This window comes from Psammomys obesus, unplaced genomic scaffold, assembly GCF_907164565.1.
Source record: "Psammomys obesus unplaced genomic scaffold, mPsaObe1.curated_primary_1811, whole genome shotgun sequence".
NCBI lineage: Eukaryota > Metazoa > Chordata > Mammalia > Rodentia > Muridae > Psammomys > Psammomys obesus.
Window position 1 is genome coordinate 6113512 of NW_026586383.1, and position 26138 is coordinate 6139649.

The following is a 26138-nucleotide window of genomic DNA, read 5'->3' on the forward strand; positions in this document are numbered from 1 at the left end:
AAGAAAGAAAGAAAGAAAGAAAGAAAGAAAGAAAGAAAGAAAGAAAGAAAGAAAGAAAAGAAAGAAAGCCAGCAAAGCCAGCAGCAACCCAGTGGGAGAATACAGAAATAAAGTAATTGGTTGGATAAAACTATGATAAATTTTATTTGAGAAATAAAAAACTTTACATGAATACTGAACACTAACATTTTTTTAATTTTATTTTTCTTTTTAGTTACATTTTGTTAACTCTGTGTCCCCACTATATCCCACTCCCTCATTCCCTCCCCAACCCCACACTCCCTCCCTGGTCTCCTCCCTGCCCCTTTCCAAGTCCACTGATAGGGAAGGACCTCCTCCCCTTTCATTTGACCCTGTTTTATCAGGTATCTTCAGGGCTGGCTGTTGAGTCCTCCTCTGTGACCTAACAGGACTGCCCCTCCCCTGGGGGGGGGGAGTCAAGGAGCCTGACCTTGAGATCCTGTTAGAAATAGTCCTTGTTCCCCTTACTTTGGAAAACTACTTGGTTACTGAGCTACCACGGGCCACATCCGAGCAGAAGTTCTAGGTTATATCCATAGATGGTCCTTGGTTGAGTCCGGGAACAATAACATTTAATTTGGGTAGCAGTCTGGGGTTGGAGGTCAGGAAAGAATTCTTTGAAGAAAAATGGGCCAGTCAACACCTAAGAGCTGAGTAGGCAGAAGGCAGAAGGACAGCTGTAGACAAGGTTGTCAATCAAGGAGGGTAGCCTTGCCCAGGTCATGAGACAGGAAGAGCCGTGACCAGGAAGGTAAGACAAGCCAGTGATGACACTGGGGGTGGAGGAGCAGGAATTGAGGGACAAAATCATTCAGGCAATGCTAGCGGACTCTGATGTTCCCAGATTTAAATTTTTAAGGGCTCCTGTGATTTTTATATGCAAAATACACCAGAGAAGGAGGAGGCTGAATTGAGAACATCAGGAATAATCAGCTGAAAGCTCCCAACCTTCCTTGGTTTTTCCAGAGATACATATGCATGTTGTTCTTTCATGATTCTGTCTGCCATGATTGCAGTTTTGATCTGATGACTTAGATTGTTTAATTCTGCCATTTGTAGAAGTCTGGACTTCCTTCTATTTGGGCAAACTCAAAGTATACAGCAAGCATTGACATGAAGGACAAACGAGTAGCCCCTACTTCATGCCTTCAGCTACACTGCAGCCCTACCTCAAGTATATTTGTAGACCTAACCCTTAATACCTCAGAAAGCAATGTATTTGGAGACAGATAATTAATCTAAAAGGTGCCCTAATCCACATGGGTGCCCTTAGAAGATTCAGCTCCAAGTGCTAAAACTACTGAGCTGAGCTGTTCAGGAACTTTATAGGATTATGAAACTACCACCCACTATGTGCCTATTGAACCAACAATGAATGGAGAAAGCAAACATGCCAGCTGGGTGTAGAAATGGAAGAAATTCCGTACAGAAGCAAGAGCTATGGGAAAAGAGAAGATAGCCATCTACAAACCTCAGAGGAGACATTGGAAGAAAGCAACCACAAGAGGCCCTGTTCATTAGCTTTCAGCATCGAGAATGAGAAAACAGATTTCTTTTATTGAAGCCAATCAGAATGTGTTCTTTTGTTACGGCATTACTAGGAAAATAACATGTGGTGTCTCAAAAACAAAAATCAAACCCCAAACCACATTATACAACACATCATAGAAAACATGTTCCCTTGGGGAACTTAAAATGTACTTATTTCTCAGCAGGAATGTCAATAAAAGAGAGATGGGTGTATCAGAGTGATTTTGGAGGGTAAGGGCTAGGGTAAGAATCAAAAGAATTCAAAGGGATGTGCTCCACATGTAAAGCAAGCTCAGCTGTCATTCAGTGGCTCCTGCTCAGGCCTCTAATGGCAGGCCTCTAACGTACTGCCAACACCCCAATTGTCATACACACAGGAGGCAGCACCTCCCCCACCTTGCCCACGGAAAGCAGTGGTGGGCAGGGTTTCAAAAGCCTTATGCACACTGGACAGTTGAAAGGTTTCCTTCACTGTTCACTTTTATTCTAATCACCAAGTGTGTGTCATTCACACATCTCCTGGTCTCCCATATATAAAATATTCCGGAAAACAAAGATAATTTTATGCCAGGGTCCATGACCTCAAAAAAGCCATGCTAGAGTAAAAGGACACATGTATGTTCCACTGATCGTCTTGGGCTGAACCATTGGTCTACACTGTCCCGACTCCCACATGATCCCTTTTCTTTCTGCCCATATTAAGTCAGGTGGAGCTATGGAGACTCAGTTTACTTTTCCAACTTCTTATCACTCACCAAGCAGCTTCTTTCTCTTTGAGGTCTCCTTGGCTTTGTTTTCTCATGAAAGCACAGCAGACACAATGGTCAAACTTTATTCCAGGTCAAGACCCCTCTTTTGTAAGCATTCCCTTAAAGTTAAAATGAAAACTGCTCTTTCTTTTCTGGCAATATATATATTCCAATTCTGCCTAAAATATCAAAGCCACGTAGCTGGTACCTCCTAAATGCACATAGCTTGTTGACCTTCCTTTGTATTCCTGCCCTCTCTGGGACTTTCCAACCACTGCCACCCTCTGAATTGCCCTCCCCGGCTCCTTTCTGTCACCTCTCTCTATCAGAAACTCACATGCAAACCACGAAGACACTTTGCTCACTATACAGGTGCATGTTCTGTAATTGTCTTTTGCTCTTTTCAAATGTATCTCATGCAGACCAGGCTAGTCTTGGACTTGCTATGTAGCCAGTGATGACCTTGAACTTCTGATTCTCCTGCCTCCACCTCCCCAGCACTGGAATTATGAGTATGTTTAACTATGGCTCTCTTGAAGGCTTCCTGTATGCAAGGCAAGAAGTCTACCAAATGAGTTTCACCCTCAGCCCCACTAAGGGAGGGGGGGGTGTGCTTTAGAATACTAGCTGAAACTGGCACTTAATGATTGGGTTGCCTTGCAAGCACTGACAGCACGACTATTAAATGTGCATATTATTATGACCAGACCCATACAGACCGCTGTGTACATGTTTTAGGGAGCACAAGGTATTTACAATTTCATGGATTTTTCTTTGGCTTGAGGAAAAGCTACAGAAAGATGAAAGATTAGATAAGCTACCTGTATTTCATTTTATTTTATTTTGCATATTCTATTGCTTCGAGCCCTCGATGTTACAGAAGGAGCAGAATTAAAAAGAAACAATGAGGAAAGACAGAACCTGCATGAGTTCCTTACAGAGAAAGAGTTACCTGGCAAAGCCAACGCCCCTGCTGACTCCGTTAGCATCTCTCAGGATTCTGGTGGATATCACGTGTCCAAAGGGCTTCAGCAGGTTCTCCAGCTCCTGCTCATCCATGGAGATGGGAAGGTTTGAGATGTACAGGTTTGTAGGGTCTTGCTCTTGTTGCTAAGGGAAGAAAAGGGAACAAATGATGCAGTGAGGTCTATTGACAGGTGCTGCACTTAAATTGCAAACTACAGTCTAAAGTCCTCCTCTGTTCTCAGAGGCCACTGATTCCCAGGCTGGCTTCTTAGGTAAGACAGAGAGCCCAGATAGCCTTAGAGAGCCCAGAGCAACTGTTCTAGTTAGGTTACTGTTGCTGTGATGAAACAACATGACCAATAAAACTTGGGGAGGAAGGGGTTTATTTCAGCTTACACTTCCTGGTAATAGTCCATCATTGAAGGAAGTCACGGCAGAAACCTGGAGGCAGGAGCTGATGCATAGGCCATAAAGGGTGCTGCTTACTGGCTTGCTCCTCATGGCTTGCTCAGCCTGCTTTCTAATTGAAGCCAGGACCACCACTCCAAGGATGGAACTACCCATAATGGGCTGGGCCCTCACCCATCAATCACTAATTAAGGAAATGTCCTACAGGCTTGCTTACTGCCCAATCTAATGGAGGCATTTTCTCAATTGAGGCTACTCCTTCTTCTACCCATGACTCTAGCTTATGTCAAGTTCACATGAAACTAAGCATCATGGTGGCATAGAAGTCATGACTCCCCTGCTCCCACCTTCCAAGCTCTCGGAGGACAGGTGTGCATTACCACATCTGGCCACCAATTCTCTTACTAAACTCCTTTCCTAGGCAGAACATTCCTCATAAAAAAAAAAAAAAAAAAAAAAAAGCCATCAATGACAGCCAGGCTCTCTGTCTACCCTTTCTTGTAAAATACATACAATCTTATAGTGCAGTTGAGTTTAGGCGAACACATGTAAAAATCACACTATATCCACGAGGCATCCACCAATGACACCCAAGCCCCAGATGCCACAGAACCCTGCAAGTTCATTTTCCCCATCTTTGTTAAGTGCTTGCATGACTTCTGTAGACAGAGAGATAGGTGACAGCAAAATTTACATGGATTTGTCTCTCCTCATAAATTCATGATAGCAGTCTCATTGTTATAGAGCTTGGCCACCCCGCCAACACAGGCCTTTTCCTCGAGTTGTGAACACTCACCTTCTCACCTGAAAGAAACACTGTAGCTTCTCTTGGCATGCTCATATGACCAGCATGCACTTTGAGGTTAGTGTAAGTGAAACAATGGCTCCTGAGCAGGCAACTATGGATGCAGTAGTGGGTCTGGTAACTGATGTGGGTGGCTGATGGGCAGGTGGCATATGTGACAAAGGACCGATTTACAAGCACAGCAGGACACAGCAGGGCAGGGCGAGAGATCACTGCATTCAGAATGGTGACTAGACATAACTAACATTGTGAACTCATTTCTGCTTACTGGTTTAAGACTGTGGTTTACCATGTTGAAGCCCGGAAGGCCAGCTGGTCACTGGAGGTTACTTCTACTGGCTACTGTTCTCTCTGCCCCGCGTCAGTCTAGGTATTCACCGTGTGTTCTTTTAGTCCTTATTTCCATACAGTATAGTTCACACTTCGTAGATGGCACATTATATCCCTAAGTCATCCATATGATACAAATGACAAGTGTGAAAGGCCAGGCATACTCCCTAGCTCGTCATCAAGGCTCCTAGAGTTATTGCTCTTTGATGCTGCCTCCTGCTAAGCCAGTGGGTACTATGATGTGACCCAGAAATTTAGTGTCAACATTACCTGATGCCAGGTATAAAGTATGCATCTATAATCTCAGAACTTAGGAGGTAGACCAATGAAAGCTAGAAGTTCAAGGCTAGGCTCAGCTGTGTGGACATGATGGAAATTTTTCTTAAATAAATTAATGAAAAAAATAAATAAAAAATTTAAAATATCACCTGAAACAGGCTAGGAATACCAATTCTCAGGACCACCTTGATATACTGAATTATGAACTCCACACACAGGCTTATTTTGACAAGTCCTCCAAATGATTCTCATAATTGTATCAATTTGAGAGTTGCCATCTCAGACCAAGCAGGAATACTTATATGCAAATGAGCTCATTAGGTCTAACATTTCATTGAGAGCTAACAATGCTTATGCAAGCTTTATTTAACAACCTAGGAAAGAAAACCACAACTGCTAGCATTATCTGTATGTGTGAATATTTTATAATTCATATATGAATTAATAAATGGAAACACGGTCATGTGTATGTTGAAACAGTTGTGTTGTCAGAAAAAACAGTGGTCGGAATGCCATGATTAATTATAAATATCAAAATAACTCAGACATTCAAGTTAATTAATTTAATCAATTAAATTATAATTGAAGCATTATAATTTAGCCAAAACAAAACCTTAGGTTCAAGAATAAACAAGAGATTAAGCTGGTAAAAGTAACCCAAAAATCTTCTGGAATAAGTGAATCTTTGGTTTTAAAACTAACTAGAGACTATGAAAATGCAAATCCAAAAATTTTAGGTCAATAAATAATTTTATAGCACTAGTGTGTGTTCTTGTTCAGCTAGTGGTGAAAGGCAGTTTGGACAGGTGCAAAAATAAATTCTCTTTTGCAACCCAGAACTCATTGTTATGTATGAGTTTTGATACATACAAGAAGGAATTCTAAAAGGAAGAAAAAGAAATAATTTTCATACAAAACTAGACTGCATTATTTTTTAGTGGGTTTACCAGATAGGCCACAACATTTTTCTTAATTCTTGAGATAAACAAGGCTGTGTCGTGGAGAGACGACTCATTGGATAAGAGCACTTAAAGCTCTTATGGAGGACCTGGGGATCTGATTTCCTCTTCTGGGCTTGCATGTGTGTGGTATGCCTACACCTGTGCAGGAAAACATGTATACACAGAAAATTTGAAAATAAATAAAATATCCAAGAAAAATCTACCACTGAGCTTGTTATTTAAACATGACTTATTTTTTTTAACATTTTCATTACCAGGAAAATAGCAAGAATGAACACATCTATATGAAAAGGACCACGGCTTTAACATTTGGAATGGTGTTTATATGGGAAATGTATAACTGACATCCTTGTTTCATTTCCACCTCCTCTCTCCATCACACACACACACACACACACACACACACACACGCAAAAATACTACTACCAACAAATTTCAAATGTTGTAATCATAAAAAATGCGATATTATTTTTCCATTAACTGGCTGAAGGTCTCTCTGTCTCTTCCTCTCTCTGATGCTTCAGATACATAATAATGAGCCTCATGCACATAAAACTTTCAAATTTTACAGCATTTTACTATCCATCACTTAATTTTAATCTTCCCATCATAACTGTAAAGGTATTTTGGCAAATATCATCATTCGTATTGGATAATGAGGAAAGAGAGCCATGAAAGATTCATCACTCTGCCCAAGGACAATCTGATAATTAGTGACAGAGTTAGAATTAGACTTACAACCAGCTCAGTGTTCACCAGGTTTTCATCATTTGCATATCAGCTTTCAGAGTATTATTATTATTATTATTATTATTATTATTATTATTATTATTGCCTGCCATGTACTATTTATTTAAAAGGTTTCTCTAAAACTAACATGCCTTTAGGACTTACATGAACTCATTTTAAAAACACAACTTTCTCCTGCCATAAACAGAAAGCTACTCTCAGAATGGTGACCAGATTAAGGAATTAATGGTATTTGTTTGTGGGCGATTTGACATTTCTAGGTGACTCTGATGAGAAGGGGATGCTCAGTGAAGAGAGAGGCACAGTAGCAGGTTTGTTTTACACTGGAAGAATCAGGTCTGACGAAGAACTGAAGAAGAAACGCCTTTGTCTTAATGCGTTGAGGATGAAGGCTGGAGGGCAATTCCAAGAGCTCACTCAGGAAATCCTTCATCTCCCTTGAGACAGGCTTTCTGATTGGCCTGGAGCTCACCCATTAGGCTGGACTGGCTAGCTAAAGAGCCCCAGAGACACACCTGTCTCCTCCCCAGTGCAGGGATCAAAGCATCAGCCAGGGAGTGTCCTATTTTTCCATGGTATGGTGGTTTGAGTAAGAATGGCACCCATAGGCTCATGTTTGTCCACTTGGTCTCCAGGATGGAACTGTTTGGGAGGGATTAGAAGCTGTGGTCACTAGGGCCAGGCTTTAGAAGGTTTGCACCATCCCCAGTTAGCATTCTTTCTGCCTGATGGTTGTTGTCTCATGATGTAAGCTCTCAGCTTCTCTCCAGCGCCATGCCTGCTTGCCTGCCTGCCTGTTGCCGTGCACCTCACCATGACAGGCATGGACCTTAATCCTCTGAAATTGTAAGCCCCAAATAAAATTCTTTTATGAGGTGCTTTGGTAATGGTATATTATTACAGCAATAGCAAAGTAACCAAAATGCTTGGGTCCTGGGATCAAACTCAGATCAGCAAACTTGCAAGGCAAGCGCTCTGGTAACAAACATATGTCCCCTCACTAGGAACACCATGGTTTTCTATGAAAAATATATTGAAGAATAGCTACTCAGCTGGGCATGGTGATGCATGCTTTTAATCCCAGCACTTGGGAGGCAGAGACAGACGGATCTCTGTGAATTCCAAGGCAGCCTGCTCTACAAAGCAAGTCCAGGAAAGCCAACGCTGCACAGAGAAACCCTGCCCAGTGACCTAGGAGTTCCTGCACTTGCCCAGAATTTACCATGGAGTAGTCATAGCCCATCCAGGTTCATTTCATAGTAAGAGCTAACCCAACTCTCTGCACTCCTTTGCCCTTGGTGAATAGCCCAAGACTCAGATGATATCACTGTCTCAAATGCTACTGGGATTTCTGTCACTTTCAGTAGGCTAGTTAATCCCATTTCAAATCTACGTCTGAATTCGCTAAGTGTTGAGCATGCTGCAAACACTCAGCAAAGTACTATGAACACACTGAGCATAGTCTACAAAGGATTGCCTAGTAAGCTATTTTTCTGAATCTAAATTCAAACAGCAAGTCCAGTTCCTTAATTGGTATTCACAGTGACAATATAGCATTTGATGGGGTCATTCCTTAATTTGTATTCACAGAGAGAATAGGGCTTTGGGCAGTGATATTCATTAAATAGTTCCATCTCTTGAAATGCAGTGTTAGTCTTGAATACATTGGTTGACAATAGAATTTAAGTTCTTCGTGGAATGAACTTTAAAATACTACACACCCTATATTTCTCCTTACAATTTTATTTACACATCAGACTTATCTTAAGCAGTCATTTGGGGGAAGGCTGATTGGTGTTATAAACCAAATGAGTACTTTTAACTGTTTAGAAGAACTTCACCTGTGATAGCTATAACCTAAAAGGACATTAAATTTTTTCTTGAGCTATTTAATCAGTTCGCTTATCTCTTTATTTTGAAAGAGTGTCTTATGCGTCCCAGGCTGGTCTGCAGCTCACTGTGTGGCTAAGGATGACCTTCCACACCTAGCCGTACTGCCTTGGTTCTGAGTGCTAGCTTCACAGGCATTTATCTGCATCTGGCCTACATGATGCTGGGGTCTGAAGACCTGAGGCCTGCTTGGCAAGCAGCCTACCAGCTGAGCTGCTTCCCCATCCTCTGGCTTTACTCTTTAAGAAGAGGTAGTTTCAGAATGAACATAAGGGGCAATGATTCATTTTATTTTGTCATTTGACACACATAGACACACTGAAAATCAGGGACTGCTGTTGGTTGCCTCAAGGCCATTCAATGCATCTGAAATCAGCTGGAAATAAAATAGGTAAGGTCCAGTCCTTTTACACCTAGTCCGATGACCTTACCAACTTATAATGCTGAGTTTACTCTAAACAGCCAATGACTATGAAAAGGGTCATTCCATAGGTCAGGGCTCTATGGGATGTTAGTAAGAGACAAATCAGTGTCTCTGAATTGTTCGACTCATCTTTTCTCAGACTTGGCTATCCTCCCTTCCCCTGCCCCCACAGTTGCTGAATGGACACTGTGGAGAATATATGAGGTGGTAAAAGTACACAGCTCCTGCCTGTTTAACTGCCTGTGTCACCATCAGTAACTCCTCCATCCGGGCTGGTTGTACATCTCTTCATGTGAACAAGGATTCTTGACATATCGCTTCATTGTATTAATCTTGTTCATGAAAAACTTAGAATAGCAGTTTCTCTGTTGTTAATGAGAATAGAAATGTGTCATTTTACCCAAGAATATATTTTCCCTGAAATGAGTTCTCCCCTACTCTTCCCCTCAAGGTTTTGGTTTTATAAACTGTCAAAATGGAATTAATTCATTTCAAATTTGCTTCTTTCTAGTTAGGGCAGCATCAGAATGCTGGAGCATTTAAATAAGCAACACCGTGTGTGCTCCTGTAGAGAGGGCACAGTGCCCTCATCTAGGTCAGACTGCTGGCGGAGGCATTAGGCCTGAGCAGGCCTGGAGGTCACTGAGGATGGACCATTCTCTCATGATCAGGACCTTGTAATACTGGAACAGGAGCTTCAGGGTTGTAATTACCAGGCCAGAGAATGAGATCTGAGTCATGTCTCTGGCCCTGGGTGCAGACAGAACATTCTGAACTCCCCAGAAGGGCATACGATTATGATATAGCCAGAGGCTTTCTGATAAAGAACAAAGAAATCCTACTTCACCAGCCCTCAACAGTTAATCTAAAGTGGGCCTGTCAATCACTGGGCAGGAAAACAGTCAGCAGGAAACCTGTTCATTTTAGAGAGCTTAAGAAAGAGAGTAAAGCATGCCTAATGCATAGGTTAGCACAGCAGGCTGCCCTTGAGATGGATTTTCATCCACAAGTGTCCCTTCAGTGGAGACAGTGAGACAAATAAGCTTAGCATATGGATGAGACATGCACAGTACAGCACTAATGAGAATAGCCAAGATTGGGAACACACTGAAATGTTAGTCAACTGATCATGATTAAAGCAAATGCGTTCCCCTGTCCTGATAGTCAGTCATACCCAGAAGGGAAGTCTGTCATTTGAGACAAGTTGGAGATCGTGTCAGGTGAACGAAGCCACCACAGAAAGGCAAGCACCACGCACACTCCAGGGAATGTACAGTCGGTGATTCCACTGAAGCTGAGAGCAGAGAGACAGTGAGACAGCTCAGCAGGTCTGGACACTTGCTGCCCTCATGACACCCCAAATTCAATCCCTGGGGCATATAAGGTCAAAGGAGAGAACAGACTCCTCAAGGATGTCCTCATGAGCACTCTGTCATAGCTACATCTACACACACATTAAAAATAATTTGAAAAAGAAGTTGAGAATAAAATGGGGTTGACAGAAGCTGAAGAGAGTAGTGGGATTAAGGAAAGAGGGAAGATCTATTTGAAGGTACCACAATACAGTTACAGAGCTTCTGGTCTTCAGCCCAGGAGAATAAGCACAAAAGCCTGAATTCACTTCTCATTTCAAAAACCTGGAAGAAAATATTTTGACCACCTTCATCATCAATGTAAAATAAATATTTGCAGAAAAACACCATTTAATGTGATCTTAGTTTCATACAACGTATACATAAAGCAAATGAACTCAGCATATGAATGAGATTCCAAGAACCACTTCCCCCAAATAAAAATGAGTACAGTTCTCTTAAAAAGATGGATCATAAAGAGCTTTTAACTGTTTCAGACTTAATCCAAGCACAGCGTTGGTGAATGGAGGTGAAGCTTCGGGCTGAATCACAGGTTTAACTCAAGAGATTACAGAGTAGATTTGCAGTAAGCTCCCTGGCAACCTGAACCACTGGTGTTGGGTGGCTTTTGTTCTGCATCTTCTGGGAAGTCCTGAGCTGAGATGCATGTGACTGAGCAAGCAATTCTGGGTCTTCGTGTGGTGTCTCTGAGCAGCCAGCTGGTTGTGTTCCTTCCCGACTTTCCTGAACTCCTGCCATGTACCACACTTGACTGTGAGTTCAGAGCCACCACCCCTAGTTCTGGAGGATGCCCTGGGAGACCCTGCTAGACACACTGTGCAATACTCAGTCTCCTAATCGTTCCCTTATAATATACCACCATGACACAGACACCCATGAATGGTTTCATCTTGACAATACTGAGAGCCAAAAGTGAAACCGGGTCACACAGCTACCAAAGCAACCCATCACTGTGAACCCAATCCACATTTTCTTGGTCTTTTTTCTTCCACTCTGAAAAGGCTCTAGGACACCTATACTGTCCAGCTGCTTAGTATCCTGGAACAGAAAGGTGCCATCTGATTATCTGATTCTCCTTTAAACAAGCACAGAAGTCCAGATCTTGTGTTACCATAAATTATTATGGTATTCTCTTATTAATTCCATTAGAAAGAAGGAGGAGGAGGAGAAAAAAAGAAGAAAAAGGAGGAGGAAGAAGACAAGGAGGAGGATAAGAAAAGGAGGAGGATAAGAAGACAAGGTGGTGGCGGATGTATACCATTAGTCCCAGCACTTGGGAGGCAGAGGCAGGTCGATCTCTACGTTTGAGAACAGCCTGGTCTACACAGTGAGTTCAAGGACAGCCAAGGCTATACAGAGAAACAGTGTCTCAAAAAACAACAAGCAAACAAACAAAAACAAAAATTGTCTTCTACCTAGAATACTCTGGCACAGAGCCAAGGCTCAAATTTATATTCAGTGTGCACACAGAGATGTGCTGTTGAGATACAGTCATGTTCAGGACATGACGTCTCACTCAAAGGCAACCATTCTCACTCTAGGTCGACAACAGCCTCAAAACACAGCATAAATGGTGATGTAATCACGAATGTCTGCAAAATAAAGGCCACCTGATAAAATACAAAACTGTTCAGTCAAGTTGAGTTTGTAATATATAATGAGTGGATGCTTATACTCAAGGTATATTCTAGAAATGTATAGAAATGTCCTTATATAATCCAGTGTCAGGTGCAACGAATATACATCAGTAAAAGAAACAACTAAATATGAATGGATAACCTAGTATAATTTCATGCCAGTTATTTCATGGGCAAAAAACTGAGAATGTTCATTGCCACATGGGATTAATGCTAACATTTTACATAAATTATTTGCTTTTGGTATTATAATCATTTCAGGAGTATTATCTAGCAATGTGCCAAGAACTATACTTTAAAGCCATTTAAATTCATTACATTTTTATGGCTTAAAAAAAAAAAACCCTTGTGGTAGATTGTATTCCTATGCCCATTTTACAAGGGAGAACACCCAGGTTATCAGGAGCTCTCAACTACCAGGCTCACACAGCTGTTGAGAAATCCAACCAGAAGCGAATCCAACTGATTTGATACAGATACTGTAGACACACTGTGTTTAATGGCTGCATCACAACTTAAGAGATTAAAATGAGGAATATATTGCTGGCTGGCTTCCTACAGAGTTTCCCTGAAGAATAAGCTACTTAGCAAGATACTTCACCTTCTTAAGAATAAACATCTTAATGATACCGGGAAATGACTGAGCAAAGGGAACCAAGGTTAAGCCTTATTAGTAAGACTAGAACCGTGACATTTTCCCAATAGTGAGGAAAATAAAACTAACTTTCTTCTAACCTCTACTTCAAGAGGATTATAGCGACAAAAGCTACCTTCAACACATGGAAAGTGGAGAGCACAGCTCTGTATACAAACGCACTGTTGTCTTGCTGGTTTGCTTGAACCTGCTTTTATTTCTAAACTAGCCCTGCCGATTTCACAGAAAACTGGCTCTGTGGGGCCGTGTGCATGTCACGCTGTAGAGGAAACAGCTCTAGGCTGGCACTTCAAAACCAAGTCAGCCGCACATTAAAATTCTGTCTAGGTGGAGCACAGTGTACTCCAGGCTGACGCAGTCTGAGTCTCTGCAAGGAGAACCTGAGCAGGTTGCAAAGTGTTGACAGCCTGTGACCTTTAACACGAGGCTGGAAAAAATGTACCGTGAGGTGTAGTAAGTGTGTGTGTGGGGGGGGGTTGTGTATGTGCATATGTAAATATGAGTATGAGGGTGTGCCCTCCCACAGTGAAAACTGACATATCAACAGGCACTTTACATTGAGGACCCAAGGTCCCTGTCGCATACTGACATGAAGACCTCGGCTGAGAACAGCAGAAGAAAGCTGTAAGCAAGGGTTGCTGGGTTTCAAATGAGGTGAACTACTACTTTTAAAGAATGTTTTTCATCATCATCGCTGGTTTGCATCTGGCACTTGTATTATTGTTAATTTCCCAGTGGGAGCAAGGTAAGTCCAACTCTTCACTTGGCTCAGTCATGGACACATGGCTCTACAAGCCTGGGGTCACTGCAGAAGGCAGGCACACATTCCACATTCCACATCTCTTCGACTTTCAATTGTCCACACAAAGGGTCCCTGTGGTCCAGAAGAGTCACACACTGGAGACAACTGGGGACTAGCTGGATATGAAGATGCGTGGGGCTTTACCTGTTGCATCTGAGGCCAAGTCACCAAACTCACCATCTGCTTTTTCTTGAAATATTTGCTATTGGCCTTCATTCGGTATTCCTCTATCTCTTAGCAACTGCTGATTGCTGAGCTGTATCCCCCACACAAGCCCCAATTAGTGATGACCCATGCCTACCATAGAGATCCCAGTCCCGTGGGCATCTTACAATGAAATTTTAATGATAAGGTGCTATTTTATACCAGCAAACACAAAAGCACAGCCAGGAATGTAGACATTTGCCCTTGGGCTTTCATGTCTCATAGTTTGGAATTCTGTCTTTCTTGGCGATTAGGCAGCCTGAGACAATGTGTAAATGAAGCCTTGGCTCCACCATGAGCATGAAATACAAGGCCCCTCAGATTGGGGCCCCTTAAGACAGCTGCAGAGGTCAGTTAGGTCATCCATGTAACAGCTTATGCAGCCCTGATGTCCACAAAGTGATCTGCCCATATCTCACCTCCCAGCAATGGGGTCAGCATAGGCAGGCAAACACCCAGTGGCATGGTACCCGGTGTTAGCCAGCTCTGTGCTGTTTATTCCTAACCCAGCTGTATACCCAAATCACCACACAGAGACTAGGGTTTACTTAATTAACCTAGAGCACAATGCTGGGCAACTGATTACTCCATCCTAAACCTCCAAGCCAGCATAGTTTCCTACTATTCAGATTTCACCCATTATACTTGCTTTTAGTGATATCTTAGGTCCAGTTCATCTCTCCTCTCCTCATGGTTCTAAGTCCTCTCCTGCCAACTCTGCTCTCCCACTCCTCCAACTCGGACCAAGTTGTCCCACCCTATTCTCTCCATTACACAGCTTTGGCTGGTTGTTTTATTGAAAATACAGAGAACAAATGATGGCATGTTTACAAAACTTGAGACAGATGGTGCTTAGAATAAACATCACAGAGCTGGAGAGATGACTCAGAGGTGAAGAGCACTAGCTGCTCTTCCAAAGGTCCTGAGTTGAATTCACAGCAACCACACGGTGGCTCACTACCATCTATAATAAGATCTGGTGCCCTCTTCTGGCCTGCAGGCAGAGTACTGTATAAATAATAAATAAATCTTAAAAAAAAAAAAAAAGAATAAACATCACAATGCAATATCCAGATTGAAACCAGATAATGGGATAGAGAAATGAGCATTTGAATGAACAAGGGTAAATTGTACACATTCCACAAGAACATGATACCAACACTCCATCATTACCACTTCTCAGAAAACTTGAACCATGAAAACTGAACCAACACATTGAACTTCTGAAGGTCAATGCGGAATTAAATGTGTGGTGTTCTGGAAATTTAGCAGTGTCGGGTACAGAGGAAACCTCCAGCAACTCTAATATTCCTGCAATTATAGTTACTCAGAAGTTAGGATGTTACAAAAAGATAACTACTAACTAAAAACAAGCCATAAGAGAACAATTATCACAACTTAGGGTTCTTCCACCCAGATACAATATTAAATTATGCAGAGGTAGGCACATTAAATTGCTGATGAGATCTTTAAAATATGGCCACTGTATTGGCACAAAAAATATAAAAATATTACTGGGTACAAAACATAACACTGTTTCTATCATTTTTGAGCTGAAAAGATTAATGATTTATTACTGGGCTCATTAATCAAAACTGTGTGGCTTTTTTTTTAAGGCGTAATTTCTCTTTTCGAGTCAATTAGCCCAACAAAGCTATTACACCAAAGAAGCTGTGATGTTATTCAGACTTCCCAGGGAGTATTTAGAGTATAAAATAAATGCTATTATTCAGAAGATACTGGATTGCTAAGCTTCTTACCTTCATACAGCTGGAGCCCTGTGTTACATTAAATGCTGGGACTCCTTAAGGGTCTTTCCCCGTACTAGGGAACCCACTTGGAGACTGAGCTGCTATGGGCTACATCTGTGTAGAGGTTCTAGGTTATCTCCATGAATGGTTGATGGTTAGAGTATCAGTCTCAGAAAAGACTCATGGGCCCAGATATTTGGGTTCTGTTGTTGTTCTTGTGGAGCTCCTGTCCACTCCAGGTCTTTTATCTCTCCCTTCTTTCATAAGATTCCTTGCACTGTGCCCAAAGTTTGGCTATGAGTCTCAGCATCTTCTTTGATACCCTGCTGGGTAGAGTCTTTCAGAGACTTTCTGTGGTAGGCTCCTGTCCTGTTCTCTGTTTTTTGTTGTTGTTGTTGTTTGTTTGTTTTTTCCCCCTCTTCTGATGTCTATCCCATTTGCCTTTCCGAATGAGGATTGAGCATCTTACCCAGGGGCTGTCTCTGACATGAACTCAGTGGCTGGCTCTTTGATTACCACCCCCTGAAGCGGGGGCAGCCTTACTAGGCCACAGGAGAAGACTATGCAGCCAGTTCTGATGAGACCTGATAGGCTAGGGTTAGATGGAAGGGGAGGAGGACCTCCCCTCTCAGCAGACTTGGAGAGGGACAAGGGAGGGGAAGAGAGGGAGGTGAAAAGGGAAGTGGCTACAACTGGGATACAAAGTGAATAAATTGTAATAAATTTTAAAAGAAGTAATTAACTAGAGAGAGAGAGAAAAAAAAAGGATGAGGATAAATGTGATCAAAATCCATTGCATGAAAATGTCATAAATGAAATAAATTATTTTGTAAACCCATCTTTGCTTATTTAAGATAAAATAAAGAGTAAATATTAATAATAATAAAAAAGAGTCTTTCCCTAACTCATTATCAGAGCCATTGGTGTTCTCAGCACAGTGGAGACTGTTAAGATGCTCCTGGATTCCAGGGACTCTTGCTGTCTGGCTCCATTTCAATGCTTCCATGAAGCAGACTCAGGACCCAGTTTGTGAGTGAGAGCATCTGCAGGAAAAGCCAGCCTGAATGTGGCTGAAAAAGTTGCTGATGAGCCACATGGAGAACAAGCAAGGCAATTAGTTCATATTTGCCCTGCCTTTACATCCATGGAGTTCTGCTCAGAGCAGCAGAGCCGCAGTTATCTTAATGTCAGTGATGCTTTTTTTCTAAATAACCCGTAAAATGAAATGACGATCTTTGAGTTCCTACTTTCATAAGCAGATCATGAAATAAGAACGGGGAAGAGAAGCAGCCCCTTCTGAAAGGAAGGAGAATAAAAGCAGAAGGCATGTCGGAACCACGGCATGGCATCCATGACTGTCAACGGATTTGTGTGAGAATTATTTGCAGGAGGAAGTTTGAGGAGAGCTGGGAAGGCCATCCCCGCACTTGAGAGTTGGAAGCAAGAGGGTCTGGAGTTAAAGGTCATCCTTGGCTATATAATGAGTTATAGGTCAGCCTGAACAACAGGAGACACTGTCATGGGAATAGTGAGGAGAGTGTTGGAGCAGGATACCCAATAGAGTTCTCTAATAACAACACACACAGAGGGAAAGAAAAGAGACTGAAAGAGACAGAGAGAGAGGCTGGAGAGATGGCTTAGCAGTTAAGTGTACTTGTTTCTCTTGCTCAAAGGGATCCAACGCCTTCCTCAGGCCTTGACGGGTGCACATCTATACATGTAGGCAAAATACATACACATACAATAAATAAATCTAATTTGTTTAAAGAAAGAAGTTTGAGGAGAACAAGAAAATGTCTAGAATCTTTCGGAACTGTCCTAAAAGGCATTTATCAATTATAAACAGAAAACAGTCACTTTTCAATGGTGACACCTTCAAGACCTCCCCTTAAACAAGACAAGTGCTCAGATTGGAATGACCGCAGTGGGATGCAGGAGAGTGGAATGATCCTGACAGGGTACTTGGAGAAAGACGACGGTGCACTGAGGCCTCCTTCCAGCAAATCAGACCCTCAGTGACCGTCAAGCAGACTAGTGGGAAAGGTACTCTACATGACAAATGGCCATAATACTTCAAAAATAAAAAATTCCAGATGAAGAAAGACTGGGACAGGTGAACGCAATTATTGACCCTGGGTTGCAGCTCAGACCCCGGGCAATTTTAAATTGTTGTTTCATTTTTAATTGTGTGTCTGTGTGTGCGGCTGAGCATTTGCATGTGTATGCGCACGTGAGTGTTATACCAGCAGCGATGGACCAGAGCAGGTGTGAGAACCGTGAGCGCGGCAGGACAGTGGTTGTGAACTGCCCAGCGTGAGTGCAGGAGCCTGCCTCCAGTTTTCTGCAGAAGCGGTATATGCATGCTCCTAGCACCTGAGCTGCTCTCCAGCCCCATCTCCAGTGGCTGCTCACTAATTACAAGGAAAAACTGAGCAAACCAAGACAAAGACCTACCACGTCGATGTAGATGTTTCCATTGTATTACTATTAATTTTTCCAGTTGTTTCTTTTACAGGAATAATGTGAATGGATTTCCTCGTTATTTGCCCACGTCACAAACTATCTGTGCCAAATGTTACATCGTATATATGCTTATTCTCAAACTTCTTGGTATCATAGCAAAATGTGTATATTTGTACAAAAATCAATAAAGAAAATGTAGGAGATGTTAATTGTGTGGAAAATCGGTGAGAAAAAAAGCGTTGTGCTATTTTTGCAATGTTTTGTAAAATGTTTGAAATTCTTCAGAAATAACAGAACAGCTGCAAGACGAAAGAAGCAAGCTATTAGCATTGATAATAAAAGGCCACAGAACTAAAGCATTCATCATAAATACTTCATCTTAGAAATAGAAAGACAGAATATTTTGTGCTTTGCATTTAAACTGCACTTCCTCCATCACTAAAAACATGGGATTCTATGTCTGCTTCCCCAGGTATAACATGTGTGTCATACTTGACATACCCAGACAGTGTCCACTGGCTCCCTCATTCATATATTATTAGTTCTTGGGCACCACTAAAAGGTGTGGGTAACACATTCGCTGCTTGGATGCCTGAATAGAATGTGTTAACATGAGGATTCAAACTAGCATCCAGTTATCACTGAGAATTGATGCATAAGCCAGGAGCCACACAAAAGCACTTTAAATGCAGATATAATCACCTCCTACCATGATAGCATTCTTCCAGCTGTGCAAGATCTGCTCCTCATGATGCAGCCAGGCCTTGTGCCACCACAGTCATGTCTTCCTCAACAAGGGCCATTTGATACACACATACAGTAAGGCCGTGCTGCTGTGTCTGACTGACGGAAAGACCACCGGTTCATAACTGGAAAATCATGGCTCCCACAGGACATTAGGCAACACCTGGAGACCTTTTCCCTTGTCACAACTATAGTTAAGGGGCTCTGACTGGCATCCTGCATGTGTAGGACAATCTACAACAAATTAGCTGCAAAAGAAATTATCTGTAATTCCAAGGGATTAAGGTTTTGTATTGTAGATACCTCTATGAGAAAAGTACAGACACAAAACTACAATGTGGTGTGTGTGTGTGTGTTTGTGTGTATACATATAGGAGCTCCAGTATAGATTGGGATATTTTTATTTTTATTAAGGAGTCCTTAAGTATATGCAAATGTATCATGAAGTATAAATGTTACCATTTATAGCTTTAGAACAGTTATTAAACTAAATACATCCCCATGTTACATCAGAGAAAATTTGTTTATCCAACAGAATACTCTTAAGACATGAATTTAACATCAGGGCAGACATGGTTTAGCAAAACCCATTGGGCCGCTTGAGATACAACCATGTTACCGGATATGAGACATGGGGTGACTTTGGAAGGGACATGTTAGGTTTTGTGCTGGGTAACATTCTAGTTCCTGCGCCACTATATCCCCCGAGCCTGCATTTTAATGTAACTTTCCATGGTAACGGGTTTTATTTGCCTTCAAGTGATCACTTATTCCTTTTCCAGTTTCTTCCTCGTGAGGCCCAGACATTGAGAGAAGAGCACAGAGGACTGTAAGCACCAAGGTGGACACGGTAGCTGGTGTCATCTGAAGGAGGTTCTCTTTTTGTAAAAGTCTCAGCATAGGATTAGAATGCCCCAGGTTTATAAATTCCTTCTCAAATTTGAGTTATGATTTTGTGTCGTGTGTGGGGGGGTATCTGTGTGCAATGGTGGAACCTCAAATTTGTATGTTGATTTTTAAAAAGACTATTATTATTGTTATTATTATTATTATTATTATTATTATTATTTTAGTAGTGGTAGTAATAACAGAATTGTGGTCTCTGTGGTGCAATGTCTGTGTGGGCGCTTGTGCCACAATATACTTATGAAGGTCAAAGGGCAATTAATTCTATAGATGTAGCACTCTCCTTTCTCCCTCATGTGAGTTCCAGGGATCAAAATGAGGTCATCGGGCTTGGTCAGAAAGCAGCTTGCCCTCTGAGTCATTTCACAGGCTGAGAAATGAGGAGAGAGAGTAATATATACCTTTTCCATGGCTGAGCTTAGACATGTCTCACACAGCCCTAGTACACCGGGATCTGGTTGAGGCCCAGGGTAATAACCTTGAACTCCCGACTCCTGACTTTCTGCTTTCCACCTTAGAGGTAGCTGGGATTACAGGCTTCCGCACCTCCGCCACCCCAGTTTAGGTGGTGCTGGGGATGGAACTTGGTAGAGAGATGCCAGTACTCTTCCTCACTGATTAATACCCCCAATTATACCTTCTTATAGATAATGTAAGAATAATCAATTATCTGTATGAACTATTGGAAGAATGGTGCTAACAAAATAAAAAAAAAAATTGGCGTGGATTTCCATGAATGATGAACATGCTTCCAAGCTGAAAAGCAACTGTGAGTAACTACATGTGTATTACAGGTCTATAGACGAATAGATACCCATAAAACCTTAAATGGAGATCATGAATTAACAACATACCAATGAGCCAAACGAGTTGACGCTGTTCAAGAAGGCATGTGTGATCACCATACTGTGCTAAGAGTAGCAGAGGTGAGCTGGAGAGATGGCTCAGTGGTTAAGAGCATTGTCAAAAGACCTGGGTTCAATTCCCAGCACCCACATGGCAGCTCACAACTGTCTGCAACTTCAGATATCTGACATCTTTACACTAATGCACATAAAGTAAAAGTAAATAAATTATTTTTAAGAAGAGTAGCAGAGGTAGAATTTGTTTTAGGGTGTGTGTGTGTGTGTGTGTGTGTGTTTCTTCATGAATCAGTCTGAATACAAGAAGACAAAAAAATGTTCAATCTCAGTATAGCCATCAGTGCAATAGCGGCATGACAGTTATGGTAGTAACCAGCTCCATTTTCTAACTGGTCTGGGGCTCTATAGGAGGAAGTTTATGCCTGCTGATGTGAACCTAGTGAAAATCCATGACTGGGGATACCACAGGCTCTACTAGCTTTCCAGGGCTTGTCATAATGTTAAACTAGGATCTGAATATTTATATCTATAAAATGGTGTTTTTTTTTTCTGAATATATATTAGAGAAGCTGTGTTTTTCAGTGGGTATTAGTTATTACAGAAACTTCTAACTGGCCAAAGTGCCAAGAATAATTAAACGGGAGTACTCAGTGTGGATGAATCTCATATATTAACTTACTCCCATTCACAGCTCAAGAAACACTGTGAAGAAGGAGGCAGAAAGAATGCACAAGATTAGCTGAGAAGAGCTGTGAGATAGAAAAAGTAAAATAAAATTATGTCATCTTATTCTTTTATAAGAGGATGCACTTAGGCTACATATATTTTTAGATTTTACTCATAAATATTCATAGCTTGTATGTTTTGTGCTTGTTTAACATTTTTGAAACAATTTTAGTGACAGTATTACAAAATTAGTAAAATGTACACACACATATACTCTGATCCCAGACTAGTGAACACATATCCTTAAGCTCCTCACTTCCTCATCTTTTTAAATCAGGGTTCTTAAACTTTCTCCATCCCTGTCTCTGGGGAGTCAAGGTATTTTTATGCAATCTCAGGTACACAGGTCTAAAATATATGTACACAAATCAAACATTTACTGGTAATAATAAAAAAATACCTTAAGACAATTCTTTGTTATGCTTATAGTTTTATCACTTATTAAAGACGAAGGCAAATGTGCATATTATTGCTATATATGTGGTTGATTCACCTACATAAAGAGTTAATTGTGCGATAATGTCATGGCTAAACATCAGAAGCTACAGGATGAAGAGTCAACCACTTTCAGAGCAGATCAGTGTTTTCATTTTGTCATCGTTGATACTAAGAAGGTGCTTTGCACAAATCAACTGTACAAAGCAGCAAACAGACTTTTAGAAATTGTTAGAAATCCTGTCCTAATTCCAAGTCAAACTCATTTAATGAAACTCATTTAATGAAACACAAGGCAATAGCTCAAACAATTTTCAAAATGAAGTGTTTCAATACAATACCATCCAAAGATATCATATTACTAATTTAAACCTATTTTTTATTCATGCATTTATGTATTCATTTATTTATTTATTTATTTATGCACATGCCATCATGCATATCCAGGTCTCTGATGCTATTCACCAAGCTTCAACTAGAGAGTGACGGTGCCAGTACTGGGGACTCTGGGTATTAGTGTATGCTGCTGTGCTCGAACACTTGACATAACATACAGGAGGAAGGTTTATTTTCTTTGCAGTTCATGGTGGTGTGGTTCATTCCATGAGGGGAAGCGTGGCATCAGCCGGGGGAGGGGGCTGGGCACACTGTGAACATCAGTCAGCAGCAAGAGGCAGAAAGCGAACAGGAAGTGGGGCCTGGCTATCCATCCTCAGTGACTATCCCAGTGACTCACTTCCATCTGAAAGACCCCCCACCACCTTCTAAAGATTCCAGAATCTTACGAAACAGCTCCGCCATCTGGGGACAAAGTGTTCAAACTCAGATCCTGCGGGGGATGGCATGCTGCATTTGAACCACACCATTAACCCACTGTAACACAGAGGGAGGAATGATGCCGCTCAGACACAGTGGGTGCTCTAACAGGGACTGTGTCTAAGACACACATTGCATGTTGTTTGAGGGCTAGCTACGTATGCTGCTGCTCCGTCGCAGCACAGCTGTCCATCAGATTCCGACCGTGGTGGCCAGTTCCCGATCAGATCATCGAGGAGGGTCACTCTGTGCTGCTTTCTTTTGGCACCACAAAATAGTGATGTACATACGATCACATCTGCAAGGGAGTTAACCCCAGGGGTCATTCTCCAAGCAATGTAGTATGGTAGCTGAGCATTGTCACCTGCGCAGTGTGTAAGTGGTCCCTCAGAGCCTTCCCACGGCGGATCAGGATCACAGACCCCACCTCTAATCAAGCCTTCTCTTCGGACCTTCTGTCCCCATGCATCTCCTCTCACCCACTCCTTTATTTCTATTTTCTGAAACCACTTCTCAAATAAACAAATGCACTCAAGTCCTCCTATGATCATCTGCTTTGGAAAAAAAAATGCTGCTGACTAACGCGATTTCAAAGTGTATTTAACACAGATGTGTATTATACAGTAATTTATAGGCTTCCATGTGTGTGTATATTTGATGAAACTTGGGAAATTTTACACATGAAAATTGTGTTTGTCACTCAGGATAGATTAACAGGAGATGAGTGAGATACTGTGTATTAATATTGATCCTTTGACCCTACATTTTTATAAGTTGAAAAAGGGATATGAGAAATATCGGAATCTTGTTCCCTCTACAGAGGACAAAGACACAAATGTCAATACATGTAAGCAAGTATACGATGACCGTTGTCATCTGTGAGGTTGCCTGAGGACTCCACCCCCCTCACAAATCTGACTGTTCATGATAACTGTCACCTCCACAAAGCCTTGGTGCCCCATGAGCTTATGAATGTGTTATTTTTATCCAAGAAAAATGCCTGTAGCAAAATCCAGAAAAGCCATACCATATCCTGAAGAGATTTAAACAGACCGAACTCACAACCTGGCTAGATCATTTTTTCCTGCTTCCCCTTGCCCTGCACTAATACCTGCTCTGAGCACGAAGTCTAAATGTTGCATTGCTGGGGTGAGTAGGGATGGGACAGTCCCCACCCTGCATCTGGCACAGTCCCGAGAAACACACTGCTGCCTCCCTGTGTGTGTGTGCTGAAGAACTGGGTTAATTGTCGTGGAAAGGTTATAAGATCCTTAGAAATCAGGAACTCCATGATTCTGATTCAAGAGATAACAATCTGCCAAATCTGAAACAGTTCTCAGGCTGTATCATCATTTTTATCCCCTCCCCCCATTATAAAGATTTATTGTATGGGGTGGGAGTGGGGAGAGAGAGAGACAGAGATAGACAGAAACAGTAGAAAAGCTTAGGAGAAGAGAAAGGGGAATGATGGGGGCGGGCAGGAGAGAAACCAAAGCAGAGAGACTACACGACCATCATTTTCATTTTAAAACAGGTTTTAAGATCTTTATTTTTAATTCTGATGTTCTCTCTCTCTCTTTTCTCCCTCTCTGTCTCTCTCTGTCTCTGTCTCTGTCTCTGTCTCTCTCTCTCTCTCTCTCTCTCTCTCTCTGTGTGTACATACATACAAGTGCAGGTACCCACAGAGGTCAGAATTTGTCAGAGGCCACTGGAGCTGGAGTCACAGCGATCATCAGCTGCCTAATGTAGATGCTGGGAACTGGAACTCAGATCCTTTGCATGAGCAGTGAATGCTGTTCAGCCCTGAGCCATCTCTCCAGCTTCCATTATTTTTTCTTAATGCTAATAATTGATAATTCACATTTCTAATATGCTTCAGGGCTGGGAAAGGGATAGAAGAAAGGAGACAATATGCTCATCACAGACACATAACATTTTGTGATTCAGAGGAACACAGAAGTGAAAACAAAGCATGTGGCACATACAAAAGAAAACGGTGTCTGCAGTAAGCATCAGCTTCTTTGAATTCCTGTTCTGTCCCTGAGAAGTCCCAGGGCCAAGAAGCCTTAGAAATCCTTCTTGACAAAAGCCCATGCATAGAGAGGACCTAAACCCCATACTCAGATGTAGCCCATAGACAGCTCATTTTCCATGTGGGTTCCCTAGTAAGGGGAGATGAGACAGTCTCTGACGTGAAGTCAGTTGCCTGCTCCTTGATCAAGTCTCTCTGGTGGGGTGACCTACCCAGCCCACAGAGGAAGAGGATTCAGGCAGTCCAAATGGGACCTGATAGGCTAGGATCAGACAGTAGGGGAGGAGGACTTCCCCTATCAGTGGACTAGGGAAGAGGGATAGAGGGGGGAGAGGGAAGGAGGGTGAGACTGGGAAGAGATGAGGGAGGGGGATACAACTGGGTTACAAAGCGAATAAATTGTAACTATTAATAAATTTATAACTATAAATACATTACAAAAAAATTCTCCCTGAACTCCCCAAGGAGTTAGAGCCATGATAGGATCAGAAACCTTGCTAAGAAAGGCTACCTCTGTCTTCTCGGAGTACACAGGAGGAGACAGTGGAGCATTGAAATACACACTGAGGCTCTGAAACAGGGGAACATTGCCTTTTCTAAGGCCAGCATGGGCTACAGAGCAAGATCTGTCTTAAAAGTAAACAAAAGAAGGCTGGGTGCACTGAGGATGTCATACTGTTAGTTGAATAATGGTGGTGTGTCCTTGTTCCTCATTTCTAATGCTTCTGTGCGTAAATGAATACAATGTACTTTACAGACTGTTTGAAAAAGAACAGTGTGAAGAATGATCTATGAATGCAGAAAAGCAAGGTGGAAACTTTTAATAGGCACATGTGATGTGTTCAGCGCTGTGCTCTGCATTACTGTTAGTAGTGGCTTTCAATGTGCATATGCAACCTAGCTTTCAATATAAAACCTAACCCAGCACTCAACACAGATATTCCGTCATCACCGCTTTAAAAGGATTGATCCAAAACTACTTACCAAAGTCAAGATTCAAACTCCAGGATTCATGCGTTTAAAAATGGCAGGACATACCTATAATAAAACCAATGCCATGCCATTCCAATGGTGCTTATCTTAAAATCAAATGCTATGGCTGATGTTTTAAATATGTAATCTATATATCGTACATATATTTACCACCTACATGGCTGCATGCATGCATTACATATAACGATTATAACTTCTTGACTTGCTACAGTAGCCATAAATGTAATTTTCCAGGACGGAATCACATTAGAACATATCAGCACATGAACTATGAGCTAAGCTGCAGAAAACCTGTATCTTCAGGATATAGGAGGCATAGAAATTAATAAATCTCACGTGCTTTTTAGCCTGCTGTTATCAGAGTATTTGACATAAAGTTAAAATTAAATATTTCACACAAGGAGAAATTTTAATTTAATATGCTTCCATAAATTGAGGAGTTTTGATGTTATTAAAAATGATTCAAAATGAAAGTTCCTGTAAGTGGAAAATGACTATCTTATGAAGTCAAATGGGGAATGAGGAAAATAAAGAATGTGGGAATATGATTAACTCATAAAGAAAACAACCAGAAGAAACACACACACACACACACACACACACACACACACACACACACACACA

The 26138-nt window shown here is 41.7% G+C and overlaps 1 protein-coding gene and 1 non-coding gene across 10 annotated transcripts in view; one reads left to right on the forward strand and one right to left on the reverse strand.

Moving 5' to 3' along the window:
* Rbms3 (RNA binding motif single stranded interacting protein 3) overlaps positions 1-26138 on the reverse strand; it is a 934572-nt gene that overhangs the window by 411835 nt on the left and 496599 nt on the right. For all 9 annotated transcript variants that reach the window (XM_055601685.1, XM_055601684.1, XM_055601682.1 and 6 more), the window contains exon 5: positions 3253-3410. In XM_055601685.1, the coding sequence (XP_055457660.1) occupies positions 3253-3410 (158 nt within the window). The remainder of the gene's footprint in view (positions 1-3252; positions 3411-26138) is intronic.
* LOC129672408 (small nucleolar RNA SNORA40) lies at positions 5844-5971 on the forward strand. Its single transcript, XR_008719494.1, has one exon. It is a non-coding gene; the product is annotated as a small nucleolar RNA SNORA40 (small nucleolar RNA).